The 15,049-nt window shown below is 44.5% G+C and overlaps 1 protein-coding gene across 2 annotated transcripts in view; it reads left to right on the top strand.

Annotated features, from left to right (window-relative positions):
- ZNF407 (zinc finger protein 407) overlaps positions 1-15,049 on the top strand; it is a 2,669,902-nt gene that overhangs the window by 2,129,573 nt on the left and 525,280 nt on the right. For both annotated transcript variants that reach the window (XM_069620736.1, XM_069620737.1), the window contains exon 9: positions 11,344-11,522. In XM_069620736.1, coding sequence (XP_069476837.1) covers positions 11,344-11,522 — 179 coding nt within the window. The remainder of the gene's footprint in view (positions 1-11,343; positions 11,523-15,049) is intronic.

Genomic DNA, 15,049 nt, shown 5'->3' on the forward strand with positions numbered 1-15,049 from the left:
TGCAGTAGTACAATGGTCTACTCTCAAGGAAGTGGCTTGGAATGGGGATTGGGGGTTAGGGAACGTTGAGGTGTGACGTTTAATGGGCTGTACCCTGGGTGATCGTCCTAGTCCCTATAAGGGGAGTCTCTCCTGTAAGGAACTCATGGTGGCAACAGTAAAGGCAGACACAAGTGATCACAGTTCAAGGGTGTTTATTAAACTGTACAAGTAGGTTGAGAACACACCTAATCTAAATCTAAGATGGGAGCAAGCTTCGACCATCAAATAATAATAAGGCAGTCCTAGTGGCGTCTTGTCAAATAAAAGGGCCTATACTAACAAACCTATTTCCAATCCTTATGCTAAATACAAAAGAGTGTGGGATAATGTTCACAAGAAAGAAAAGACGTGTTCACAAATGAAAAGCCAGGATCTGGTAGCCGGGGGTATCCCTTACCTGCGTTTTGAGCACAGGACAAGGTGGGGTTCCCGAGGGTTTATAGTCAAAATCTCGAATACAAAAGGCCGAAAAAAAAAATATCTAATTTTTTTTCAATGTGTTTTTTTCCAAAATGGGGAGTTCCCCCCCAAACCCCCTTTTTTCATTTTTTTTTATTTTACCCCTTTTTTTTACTTACCTGACCCCGAAAACATATATAAATAAATAAATAAAAAATTCAGTATTTTTTTTTTTCGGCCTTTTGTATTCGAGATTTTTTTTTCTCGATATTTTGTTTTCGAGATTTTGACTGACCATTCCGGAGCACAGCACACGCTCAAGCTTTTCCAACACAAGCCAACAGTTCCGCTCTCTCTATGAGGGCCTTCGGAGGTTAAGTCTCTTTGCTACTAAAAGTCTCTTGCCTCCGAGGACCTGATGTGTCTCAATATAATAAACAAATAATTCCTTTCCATATTCTTGCTGGGTGATGATTTCTCACCCCTGGATCCCCTTCTTCCGGGCTCAGATCCACAAAAAAGTTCCTTGTGATATCTGCACCTTAAGTGTTTAAATCTCTTGCTTCCGAGGGCCTGATGTATTCAAAATGACCAACAACAGTTCCTTTCTGATTGCATTTAGAGTGATGATGCTTCACCCCTGGGTCATCCTCTTCCAGGCTCAGACCCCTCTGGATTGTCAGCGTTCCTCCGTCGCGTTCACAATGGCTTGTAATCTAAAGTTCTTTCTTCAAAACAATCTCTTCTGTGACATTCACAAATCTTTGTCTTTTTTGTACAGTTCACTGTGGACATCCCTCTGTCGGGTTCACTCTTGTGAATACACGGTACATTGGGACCTCAGACTTTGCCCCCTTTTCATCGGCATCCCTCCGTCGGGTTCACTCGTACCAACTCTTGCAAATCACACAGTGCGGGATTCACTTCCCTTAGTTTTACCTTCATTTGCCGGTCAAAGACTTTCGACTGTATGGTGGATTTTGCTTGACCCCCGTATGACCACTTTGGCCCTCTTCTTGCGCCTTAACCAAGGCCTTCTGATAGCGGTTGTTTCATCAATAGTGTAATCGCCCAGAGGTACCCCGAGTGAGCACCCACGTGGTGCCTGACTCCTCTGTAGCTGGTTTCCCCCTCTAACATAAACAGTTCTCTGTACTTTCTTCAAATAACCATTTGCTACTTTTGTTCATCACAGTTCAGTTTCTTATCGGCTCTCCCCCTCGACTCACAGGCTGTGATGAACCACTTGGCTTTTCTTGTCTCTGCAGTCAAAGTCGGTACCATGATGGCAAGCGTCTTTCACCCCGGCTTTAACAGCGAAGGTGGGCCCATGTACTATTGACATCTGCTGCAACACACGCTGTCTACTGTTTGCAGTCTTAAGGTTCCTTCTGTGGAGGTTTCTCTGCCCTGGATAGGAAAGGGCAAGGTTGCTTCTCTCCTTGTCACCCTCTCGGTTCGCGCCATCTTTCTCCTCTTGAACTGCTATGCGGAGTTAGCTCTCTCGTCATGCGGTCTGCCTTGCAAGTATATTGTGCACTCGTGCTCCACCTTTTATCCCTGTGGGGGAGAGAAAGGGTCTTCAGGTGTGTGTGATTCTGGTCAATTGCCTGACTTTGCCTGACCCTTGCGTTGGGACATGTCAGGTGAACAGCTTTGTTGTTTGTTAGTCATCTTTTGCGGTGTTTGCAAAAGTGTTTGTGTTGGAAAAGGGGGGATAGAGTGTTTGAGTATCCTACGTGGTAGGATGGGGTAAAGGTGGTATAAGAAGGGGGTTACCGGGTCTCACCCATCAGCGTCCCACTTCCACTCCCCAAGGAACACCCTTTCCAGGGGATCCTCCTCCACTGGTCCACCCTCAGGAATTGTATCCAAAAGCGATGGCAGTGTCCTAGCCACCTGGATGACAGATCCCTGGGGATTAGTAAGTGAGACACCTTCAGGTTTCTCACACTCCCCATTAGGTCCTTTGCATTAAACCACCCCTACAGGGACTATTGGGCAGCAGCCACACCTCCCTAGCCTCATGGGAAAGGGCTTGCCCTTTGGGAGAAGCGACGATACCTGGCGAATAGTCACACTTGGCAATCACCATGCCACAACCAGGCATGGCTTACCTGGCCAAGATTTATATAGTAAAGATGTACTTACTAACGCATACAATTATTATAATTAGATCATAGTTAGAAAAGGTTAGAAAGCTACTTTAGTCTGCAGGGACCTTGTGTTCAACAGCTGTCGGGGATCCACTTGTGACCCTAGTACCTCCTCTGTACCACTGTGAGCTGCAGTTGTAGCTGTTGTAGACTGGTTGTATTGAAGGCAAATGTGTACTATACATTTGGTAAGGAGCATTTATGATAGCTGATTAGCAGGCCTCCTTTTCAGAAACATAAACACCTGCATCATTTTATATTGTAAAATAAAAAAGCGCTTTCACATGCTCGTATAGGGCAATCACACCATGGCCACTTGTTTCTGCAAAACATTGTCTTTGTTGTACCCTCAAGCTATGGCAAACGCAAGGCTGTAACCCTAAATATGATCAAAACATCCGCAATCACCCTAACTATATTCCTAAACCTTCCCCTAACTCTAATTCCAACCCTTATTCCACCCTGAACTCTTATAGAACACTAACCCTTCAGTGCGCGAAAGCATTTTATTTACATGTTACTCAATACAAAATAAATAGAAAGTGAACAGTGAACCCATCTCAAACTCCATCAGTAGCTCAACATATATTCCTTACCCTAATCCAAACCCTTCCTCTAATGCTAACCTTGGGCGTACCCTAACTGCAACTCTACCACTTACTCTAATGCTTACTTTACCCTAGCTATTTGGTTTATCCTAACCGCTATCCTGTGTCAACCTCACCAGACCTCTCCAACCTCTATCCCTTTTTTAACATTTAACCAAACCATTACTGTATTTGCCGTAGCCTACCAATAACCCTTATCCTAACACTAACTCTGACAATTAATGTACCCTAACAAATAACCATACCTCAGTTTCATTATTCTAACCCCTATCCTTACCCCAACCCACATGACAACCCTAAACCAGGTAATCACAAGGCCACTAAACATTCCTTAACCCTAACAATTACTCTAGCAGCACTAAAATGCTGGCTACTTTACAGCTGCATTATTGCCTACTTTTTCACTGCAGAGGTAATTCCACCACAACGTTTTCACTGACAACATTTTTATTGGTTACGTTTTCACTGGATAACGTTTTAATCTCTTGCTCAAATGTAGGGTTAGTAGCAGCTTCCTGTTTATGGTGTCTCTCTTTCATTCTTTTGGGAGCTGTTTCTGGCAAGCTATGGGTTATGTTTTCCTTTCTTCCTGATTTGGCCAGGGACATCACTACATTTCATTGGACAGCTGGAGTGATTTCTTCACTTCTCGGGTAGTGCTTTGCTGGGAAGGTTATTGGAAAGGTTATATAACTTGGAGACCCCCCCCCCCCCTTTTAGGTGACAGTGTAAAGAGCCAATCACAGATGAGTATTTGACAGATTTTAACTGTTGGAGCCTTGAGACCAGTCCTTGAGAAGAGATGGGGACTGGAGCGCAAATGATGCCCCAGGACTAGGGATTGCCTCCTATAAACCTCCAGAACTGAAGGAGGGGGCCTATGTATAAAAATACATATTCCTTCTATACTGTAACTGTGTATGGCTTTCTACTGACAGAAAAGCATAGGAAGGAAAGGATTACATTGGGACTGGCACAAGTATAACCCTGGCCAGCGTGTGCATCTGTCAGGAGAAAGTAGTACTTCATACAGACTTAGAGATGGCAGGTACAGAGTAATTGTAGAGGATGGTGGTAGAGACTTGGATGCCCCAATGCCTCATTATTTGAGACAGTTGAAGTGTTCCTCCTAATGGGTGTGGGAATTTACAAAACCACTGTTATTCTATTTCCATTTCAACCTTGCGGGATGAGTTTCAGCAGAACCAAATAGTATTAATCTTAGCAGCTGTGTATAATATATTCAGCCTAGTTCTAGCAGCTGTACAGTTAGTCCTTGATATATAGTTCTTCTTTCCTTTTATAGCTGCTGCTAGAGCGCCCAATAGGTGCTCCTGAAAGACAGTGGTGCTTATTAAGTAGTTGATGTCCTAGTGCGGCTACTAGAGTGCCTCACGGGTTCTCCTGAGAAAATGTGTGGTTACCATGTATGTGCTACAATAGTGTTCTTGAGACGGCGTGGTTTGGCATATAGATGAGGTTTAAGCGAGCAGTGGTGGGAGTTTCCCGATTTATGGTAATATCAAAGACTAAGCCAATAGATCTCATACTAAAGGTATACTAAAGCTGCTTCGGTGGATAGCTATGGAGTGGCGGCATGGGGCGCTGCAGACACCAATTCAATCCAGGTGATTGAAAATGATTTCTTAAAAAACATTCTTGGGCTCCCTCGTTCAGCCACACACAATGGGATTCATATGGAACTGGGTCGCACCCATAGTAATGATGCACAGGTAATACAACCATTACTCCATTGGCTATGCCTATGGAGGAATGAGAAAGCAATCCTCACTCGTGATCTTATTAAATTCTATGTCTAGACCGGAGGCTCACATTATGCTTCTCTTTCTTTATTAAACATGTAAAGAATAGCTCAGCAGCAAGATATTTTTGTGCACCCTACATACTAAACATATCTATATTGAAGGTGCACCAAACAATATAACAAAATACAATAAAAACATGAAAAGGTCCATAAAAGTCTCTAATAACGGCCAAAACTCAATTTCCCATGATGCTTCGCAAGAGTCATCCACAGGTCACCAACATGTGACATCAGTCCTCCAATGGGCATGTACCTATTACCATAAACAGTCCTGAACGTGATGTAACTTCTTCTTTCTTTGCTGCTCACAGAAAGAGATAAGTACATTTCATGTTCAGAACTGTTTATGTAATAGGTTAATCCTTTAGCATAACGTTAATTTGTTTATATGTAATTTTATAATTGACTGGTAACATGCCGTATTGAAAGTTATTGTGATTTACTGTTATGTACTTGCTGCTGCTCTGTAGCTTCCTTGTTCCTTCCTCTTCCGACGCCAGCTGTTTCCTGCTGGCGTCGGAGACCTCTTCGATATATAAATCTTTATTTGTGCCTTTTTTGCGCATCAGCGCTCCAGGATCCGCTCAAGTGGATCCAGCAACTTGTCTGTGCTCTCTTCCCCGACCCACTACAGCTTCACACGGGTCTCTGGGAAGCCAGCGCAGCCTTCGTTTGCTCGCGGTGCCATCCGCGAGCCACCAGAGGGAGCTCTCGCTCTCTCTGGTCCGTTACTCGGCATTCCGGCGCTCGCATGAGCATTTCCGTTCAGAATTTATAACGGTTAATGCGAACGCAAGCGCCAGAGCCTCTATTTCTTTGCCTCATTACTTCAGGAATATATATATATATATATATAATTTTTTCTTTTTTTTTTTTTAAAAGAAGAGAGAGGAATTTTACATTTCTCTCATTTTGCTGTTGGGATTGCCTGATTCAACAGCACACGAAAAAAAAAGTTATATAATAATAATAATTACAATCAAGATCCAGATACACAGCTTGTTTGGGGAGTACACACTGCTCTACTTCTTATTGCTGGGCTAGAGAGAAGGCGTTCAGGAAGCCCAGAAGACAACAAAAAAAAGAGTGAAGGTGCTTCATTGTAATCATGGCAGCGCAGTACTCCCCTCAATCAGATCAGGCTTGGTCTGAAGGTGAGGAGGATACATGCTAAATCGATGAAGGGGCGATGGAAAAAAGCCTTCATAAGGTACTGGGATCCACGGTTGAGAACAGCATTGAAAAGGCTGTGACAGGTATGCTACTGCCAATACAGCAGATCCTGGAAAATATGGAGGAGCGCATGCAAGAAGCATCTCCTATAGGATGTAAAAGGACCCCAAAGTGGAAGCACCTTACACAAGGGGGATGTAGTCTGGCTCGTAAGAGCAAACGCTCTATGACCCAATACCCCCCCCCAACCAGAACCTGCTAATGCTGCGGTATCGGACGCCTTCTCCAGGCTGAAAAAATCCTTATGAATAGGAAGGTAACTCCTTCCTTTGATGAACCCTCTTACCCCGAGGAGGAGAACAGGGGTACTAGATCCTCAAGCTCGGAGGGAGGCAAATAGGGCATGGAAGACGATCAGAGTGCTAGAATGTACGACAGTGATCACTCACACTCTTCTTCAGATGAAGATACTCAAATCTTAGGTTCAAGACCCTCAAGCTTGGGGATTGTGGCAGCCCCCATCCCCAGGAAGCCTATCGGGGAGCAGCCTCCTGCAAAGGGGATGTACGCCGCCCGAAGACCTAATACATCCACTGACTGGGAGCCATCGTCTAGAACGACCGATTACATTTTCAACAGGCTGCGCAAGCCACCTGATAAAGAGGTCAGAGCGAGACTCCGGGCCGTATGCACACGTCCAGAGATTCCAGATAAAGTGGCTCTAACACCGGAGCTAGACTCCAGAATGATCAGAATTTTGGGCAAAAATGTGAAGGACCCCAGGAAAGGCATCGACCGGGCTTGGAAGTCCTGTCAGGACAAGCTCCTAGATGTCACTGGCCCTCTTGCAAAGATCTTGGACCTGGCGGAAGCAGAGACCGGCTCAGCAGATACTATTGTGATTCTCTCGGGTTGGGCCCAGAGAGCCATCTGTCTACTTGGAGATGCCAGCTGTGCCATTTCCACTGGGCGTCGAAAGGGCATCCTCTTTAAAATCGATGCTAAGCTGGCAAACACGGAGTCAGGTGCTGACGCCCAAGGTTTACTCTTTGAAGATCCTTTCATGAAGGAGATAACAAACTTTGTCGGCACATTTACAGCATTGGACAAAGCCCAGGCCTCCATCAAAAGAGTCTTCGATTCAAAAAATTTCTCCAGGGCCGGAAGAGGTAGAGGTCGCTCCTTCGGCCGTTATTCCTTCGACAGAAGACCTCAATACCACATGGAACAGCACAATTCCTGGCAGGAGTGCACCGATACCTTCTTTCCTTGAAGAGGACGTGGAAGAGGGCGTTCCTGGAGGAGAACCACTAAGAACACAAACCAACACAACCCTCAGGTCAGTCTGCCCATAGCACCGCCAGCGGCACAGACATCCATAAGGGGAGGTTAGCTCTTTTTGTGAGTGCTTGGGATACCTTATCGGGGGACGCCTGGGTCAGGGAAGCAGCGCAATCTGCGCCTAAAGTTTTTTTCGCAGAAAGGAGGTGCACCCTGTATTAAATTTAAGAGCGTTCAACGACTTTATAATCGATCGTCACTTCAAGATGGAAGAGATCCACATGCTCAGGGACATCTTCAGACCGGACAATTGGCTCATGCGCCTGGACCTATAGGATGCCTTCTCGCAGTGCCCATTTATCAGGCACACGTGCGTTATCTGAGGTTCTCTTGGGGGCACCGCGATTGAGAGTTCACGAGTTTACCCTTCGGGCTTTCTTCAGCACCCTGGGCGTTTACCAAGTTGCTCAGGCCAGTAGTGGCTCATCTAAGAGAACAGGGCGTCCGGCTGATAATCTACCTGGATAACATTATTTTCATGGCTCAATCTCAAGAGCTTGTACAAGAACATACCAAGCTGGCCATAGAGTTACTGCACAGTCTCGGCTTTCTGATCAATTGGGAGAAATCAGTTCTTTCCCCTTCCAGAAATCTAAAATTTCTGGGGTTTGTAGTGGATACTCAGAATTCACAGCTCCGTATCCCAGCGGCAAAGATACACTCCACCAATCGGGAGATTCGCAGGCTTCTGCAAAGGGACCGGATTTCTCTTTGGGAGCTAGCGAGAGTGATGGGTCTTCTATCCTCCTCTATTCAAGCAATATTTCCCGGTCCCCTTCCCCCTTCATTATCAAGAACTGCAGAGACTGAAAGGTCAACATTTAAGGCGCAGCCTTTCTTACTCTCAACGCCTGATACTGTCCCCTCAGGCGAGAGTAGAACTCAATTGGTGGCTCACGCACATGGAATCCTGGAACAGCAGGGCCATCTTCGGTTCCAACCCGGATATAATCATCGAATCAGACGCCTGTCGCTCCGGTTGGGGAGCGAGATGTGGCTCAGTAGCCAGGGGAGGGACCTGGTCTCCCCAGGAACTGGACATTCATATAAATTGCCTGGAGCACCTTGCAGGCTAATTTGCAGTTCACTCTTTTGCCAGAGACAAAGCGAGTTGTATTTTGCTGAAAATGCACAATGTATCGGCAGTAAGATACATCAATCATCTGGGTGGGACCAAATCACGTCCACTGGTGGAACTAGCCAAAGACTTTTGGCATTTCTGCCTAGAGCACCGGATCTCCGTCACGGCGGAATATCTCCCAGGTCTCAGGAACGTGATAGCGGACTGGCACTCCCGTCATTACTACGATTCCAGCGACTGGAGACTCAACAGGGACATTCTTCTCCGTCTCCAACACATCTGGGGTCCAATGTACAAGGATCTCTTTGCCTCCCGACTCAACACTCAGCTTCCAGTATTTTACAGCTAGAGACCTGACAGCCTCGGTTACGGATGCATTCTTGCAGCCTTGAACTGAGGGAATTCTCTACGCATTTCCCCGATTTGCCATGATAGTGAGGACCCTGGCGAAGGCCCGTCAGGAGCAATCAGAGCTAGTCCTCGTAGCCCCAGTCTGGACCTCTCAGACCTGGTATCCAGTTCTTCTGGAACTTTCTACAGATTTTCCAATCCTTATACCCCGCTTTCCAGATCTTCTATTGAATCCGTTGGGGCAACTATACCCCCTACTCTTCATCTGGTCCCTGACTTTGGCGGCTTGGAGGATTTCAGGGCGAGATTGAGGACTCCGGCATGTCCCTCAAGGCCGTTAACCTCATTGAGGAAAGCTGGGCCCCCGCTACAGGTGGAGGTGCTACAGGTGAAAGCGGAGATGGTGAAGTACAATAAAAGGTTGGTGGAAGTAGAAGGAAGTGTCAGACCGTAGCCGAAGATGTAACGTATGGTTTTTCATCTTTGCAGAAAAGGCAGGAAATGGATCAGTAAGGCGCTCCTACTAGACTCTGCAGCCCCACTTGAGCTACAGAGGGCACACAGAATCAGACGGCGAGACTCATCAACTATGAAGACAGCCAGGCCTATGATAGCCTGATTCCTAAGGTTTGAACATGTGCAACACATTTTAATGGCAGCAAAGGAGAAAAACCAGATACTTTGGGAAGGACACGCAATATTTGTAGCAGCAGATTACTCCAAAGGTACTTTGGAAACAAAGAAAAGATTCTTGGCTCTTACAGCAGTGCTAAGTAAGCACAAAATCAGGTATGGTCTGATAGACTCTGCAACGCTACTAATATCGAAAGACCAGAAAACTAGGGAATTCACAGACCCTGAAGCTCTCTGGGAATACGGACAACATTTGGAATGTACCCCTATGTAAACCTCACAGTTCAAGCAGTCTGGTATGGGGAGCAGAGAGAGGAGTCTACAACAAATCAGAGGAGAATGGCGTAGAATAAATGATATCAATAGATACCAAGGGTACAGGCGGAAGCTGATAGAGGGCAAAGCGGACCAAAGGTAAAGAAATGTCGGGAAACAGCAGAGAGAAATGTCCAGATCACCAATCAAACCGCATCAGCAACCTTAGTGAGCTGAAAAGACCTGGGGAGTGACTACATATCTTATAACCTCACTTTGAAACCAACTCGAAGAAGGACATGATAAAGAGGTGGGTGTACTGTTGATGGCACATATTTAGCTGTATAATGTAAAAAGGGGTAGAAAGAAGAGGGCAAGGTGGTAGTACGGGAGTAGATGATTGGAAGGAGTGGGATGTCCAAGATGTCAGTAGTAAACTTTAGGGGAGCAGGGGTTGGAGGTCTGTAGAGAGTTTGCTTGGTGAGATAAGCCGGCTGAGGGCTGGGTGTGTGAAATCCCTGGCTAATGATAGGTTATGAGGGCGAGTTAGGAGTAACCTCCCGGATGGCCTTTTCCCCCTGCTTAATGCAGGCAGGTGATCCCTATGCAAGAGGGATGGGTTTAGGGAGGGGGAGGAGAGGAGTCTCACCAATTCAAGTTTAATAGTGTTGTTGTTGTTGCTGTTCAGTAGGTGGTTTATGTGAGGGAGGCATGGCACTGACACGAGCTGCAAGTTTCAAAACCTTTTTGATGGTTTAAAAGGGGTTGGACAACTTCTATATTGCCCTATAGCTAAGATGGGAGTATTCTTGACCATCAAACAAAAAGAAAATACAGTCCTAGTCCTCTTTCTAATACAATAAATGTGTAACGCAAAAAGGAAAATCAGTGTTAAAATGAAATGTCAGTATAGCTCAGTAAATCCCTTCCCCACATTTTTCTGCATGGGTAAGGTGGCACACTTGGACCTTGCTAAACACTATGGCTTCAGACACAAGGATGCCGTTTGTTTCGTGGACCAGAGCCCACTTGGCCTTCCACAGTAATACAGTGCAACAAAGGTGCGTTCGCTTCTGGTTACCACAATTCAGTACAGGTTTCCCTCCACCGGGATCAAACCTTTCAATCATAATGTCATTTTAGTGATGGCCACCCTAACGGTAGTCTGGACCAGAACTTCATACATTTCCTTAGGCCGTTTACCACAGCTGTGGTATTACTTTCATGCATCAGCTCCGGTGTGCTTAAGACTGCTAAGCTAAAACCATGCGTATGGGTAGCTCATCTTGCTGAAGAATAATGAATGTTTTTGTCATTGCAAAACGGATTGGCTTGAGGTTGCTGTTCAGTGCTCTGAATTCCACATTTGGTTGGTTTCCCTGTTTTACGTAGTATTGTACTGCACTTAAGCAATGTAGCTGGGTCAAGTTAAAAAAACAAATCCAATGTAACCTTTTATTTGTCCTCGTTTTGTGTTAGGTCCAACTGTGCTGAAAATATCCGAAAGCACATCTTGCACACTGGTAAGCATGAAGGAGTGAAGATGTACAACTGCCCCAAGTGCGAGTACGGAACCAACGTCCCCGTGGAATTTCGAAACCACCTGAAGGAGCTGCATCTGGATATTGAGAACCCAGACCTAGCTTACCTGCATGCTGGTAAGATCTCACCTCTCCGACCCTCTACTCCAAGTGTTGCTTTGTCAAGATACACAATATGCAAATTCATGACCATTGTTCTTGGATTTGCAATTTAACAACTGAGAGACAAAATCATATACACATCGCTTTATCATGTGGAATCTACTTCACTTCACTGAACGTCATTCATTTTCATCCACACTTTTGGGTACACATACAGTTGCTGCAATATACCAATTCAGGTGTTCAGTACATTCTTGATGCAGTTTCCTTGTGTTTACTGCTCTACTTGTGAAAACAGACGACACTTGTTTCGCAAATTCAGCGCTATCGCAAGGCATGTGTCTGCCTTCATAACATGTTTTAATTCAGTTTTCTTTAGCCGAACAATCCCAGTAGGTGTTTCTGGAATAGTTAATTTTATTTCATTATTGAGCAGCTTTTGAGCTGCAGAACAGAGTTATGGTGCCTTGCTGTTTATGGAACTTCACTTTAATTAACGTTTCAGTAAACGTTTTGTCAGATTAAGTAGTCCTGGAGAGGACCATCTTGGATGCTACAGTGAGCAGTGCTGGGTTTAATGCGGTGTAATGAAGTATGTTGATTTAGCAGGAAGCGTATGATGTTACGGTATAGATGTATGGTAATGTCAAATGCATAAGGAAATACTTTTTCGACATACATATTTGTTTACCATAGTGCCAGCTACTACGTTCCAAGGCTCTAGAGCATCTTATACACATATCTTACATTTTAGCATCGCCTCCATCGCTCCAACGTGTGCACCCATAAAGTTGAAGGCACCACAACCGAACATAGCAGGACCCGTCTCTGAATGCCCCGTTTCTCACATGACCTACTAACTGCGTCCATGACCTGTATTTGCTTATGCATTGTTGCTTTGTACATAAGGAAAACATGAGGGGGTAGGTTTTGCATTCCCAATGCTAACCTGCATGCTATAGGAGAGTGCCAGTCACCTTCACAGAAAAGCTTGCTCGCCACAATTGATTTTTATGAACATTTGGGGATTAAATTATTATTTTACTTAAAGACAAGTAGCGATATATTTTGCATTTTGAAAATCTTGACTTTTTGGATTTAGAATTGACATTAATGGATTAAAATAATTAGCAAATATTTGGACAATATGCTACCATTGCACCATTCCCCTTAAGCAACAATTATCATCTGGTGTTTTCCCGTTAAATTAAAAATAAGTTCCACCACAAAAAAAGAATGAGATGTATGTATCAGCCCACTTCACTTGGAACGTGTATTCCACAGTTTTGCGTTTAATGATGTGCTATATTACAGTTGCTCTGGTCATGCGACAGTTTGTAAATGTAGAGTTGTCTAGTGGACTGGAGGTGTGGAAAGTAATGTACTGAGTCCTAGCTTCCTGCATAGATGAAATCTTGTGGGCCAAAGATGAGCACCAGTGTACAGACCACAGAGTTCTAATAAAGAACTAGATGGCCAACATTCCATCCAAAACTATGTCCGTCCTGGACGCCATGCTGGAGCAAAAAACACATCCCCTTCCATTGTTTCCTAGTGCAGGTTTTTCCACCAGCACGGCGTCCATGGCTACTAAATGACTGGAACACGGATGCCTCACCTTTTGCTCTCATGAAGTATCGCATGTTGGCCCTCTAGTTCTTTGTTAGAAGCATGTGATGCAGACACGGATCAATCCTTCCACCTCCTCGAGAGGACTGCACTTTTTTTGACATGCCTTGTTGGCCCTATGTTTCTGCTGTGTGTAAGTTTATATACTAAAGTTTGAACATTTTAGTTTGGTCCATTAGAAAATGGTTTTGTCTCAATGTGACAATGATAATCCCTGAAAATGACTAATGCAAGAGAGAGAGAGAGAGAGTGAGATCTTGAGGACCATTTATCCTCCCACCATATTTAATGAACTGAATGTCATTCACTACCGGCAGACGTTTGCTTGCTTTCATTTAATATATCGCCAGGCACCCACTCCTTTTCCTTTGTTTATTGTTCCTTGAATGACATGTATTCAGTAGTTGAAATTACGGTGAAAGGTATTCCCTTCTTTCTTTCTTTCTTGCTTGCTCTGTAGTGTTCATTATGTTTTTCTTGCTATCAATTTGTTTTTTGTCTGATTTACACATTTTGGTGCCACGTTACTGAGTATTCTTTAGGTTTGCTCTGCATGGCATCAGTGATGCAAGAATTTGTTTGATATATAATTGCTCGTCATGTCAAAATTTCTGCTTCTCTCTCTGCACCCTTGCATATGCCAAGGAACGCTTCAAAGTGTGTTGTAGCTTTGTTAGCATGAGACTATTACCAAAGAAACAAAGAAATACTTTGCTGAAACATCAACTCCCTGGACAGCACGGTTTCTCCTTTTCCTTACTCACAGTACCTTTGTGTTAAAGGATACCTCCAGTTCAATACTTATCAGTATTTCATACCTACAAATTAGGTCTTGCACCTGGTGATATTTTCATGTTGTTATCATGGTAATACATACCAATCAATGATGTTAACAGTCAATTCCAAGTTAAATCCTACTTCTGATAAGATAGTTTCTTAATTAGCACCTGGCAGGGGAATTCAGGGGGCCTCCTGGGCAATCCGGAAGCTCGGAATGCAGGTTATACCTTATGCGTATTACCCGCGTTCTGAACCTCATGAGAAGCGTGACGTCGCCATTGCCCCTGCAGGGCACAAGATAAGTCTTCCCATGCCCCCTTCCCTCCAGGCCCCCAACCCACTTCCAACCTCGCCCTCTTGTCCCTTACTGGTGCCAGTAAAGCTGTATGTTCTGGCATTTCCCTGCTTTAACAATGGCTGCCATGGAGAGGGAGAAGGGACCATACTTCCCTTCTCCCTAGGTCCATAGCAGGCATTTTGTTGTTTTATTTAAACTGGAGAAACTGCACCCGCGCCCTTTCTCCACTTAAATAAAACACACTATTACCACCCTGAAAATGCTGTGGTGAAAATAGCAATGTACCCATACCTGGAAGGGCATTACCAGTCCAGTATTGGCCCAGGCTGTAATTACCAATATGCTCTCCCACGTGGGGGCATATTGCTTAATTAGAACGCTCATCTTCACCTTAATGCAAGTGAATAGAAGTAGAACCTGTGACATCACAGTGTGCCTAATACTTTTCCAAATGGTGTGTCACAGGAATAGAGAATGTTATATTTTAAAATTTGAAAACAAAAATACTTAAAGAAGTGAGTAGCTGCTTAATGAAGGCTATTACTCTAATCAATTTTTGGTACTCTTACTTTCAACCAATTTAAATAAATCTGCTCCTTAGAAAATAGGCAAATATTTCCATTCAACTAACGTATGCAGGAAATTGTATGTGAAATATCCTTTTCACTGTCTGTGTTCTCCAGCATCACAAACCATTCAACCCCCCTGAGCTCATTGCTCAAGGCTGAAGAACTCCCAACTGAAAAATGTGGGTTATTGAGTTAGACCATGCCAATAGTGCTGAATCCAGAGACTTTGGAACAAGGGTGCAGCACAGCAGTGCAGGCTTCCGGAT

The sequence above is a fragment of the Ambystoma mexicanum genome, chromosome 5q (genome assembly GCF_040938575.1).
Source record: "Ambystoma mexicanum isolate Mex_15411 chromosome 5q, UKY_AmexF1_1, whole genome shotgun sequence".
NCBI classification, from domain to species: domain Eukaryota; kingdom Metazoa; phylum Chordata; class Amphibia; order Caudata; family Ambystomatidae; genus Ambystoma; species Ambystoma mexicanum.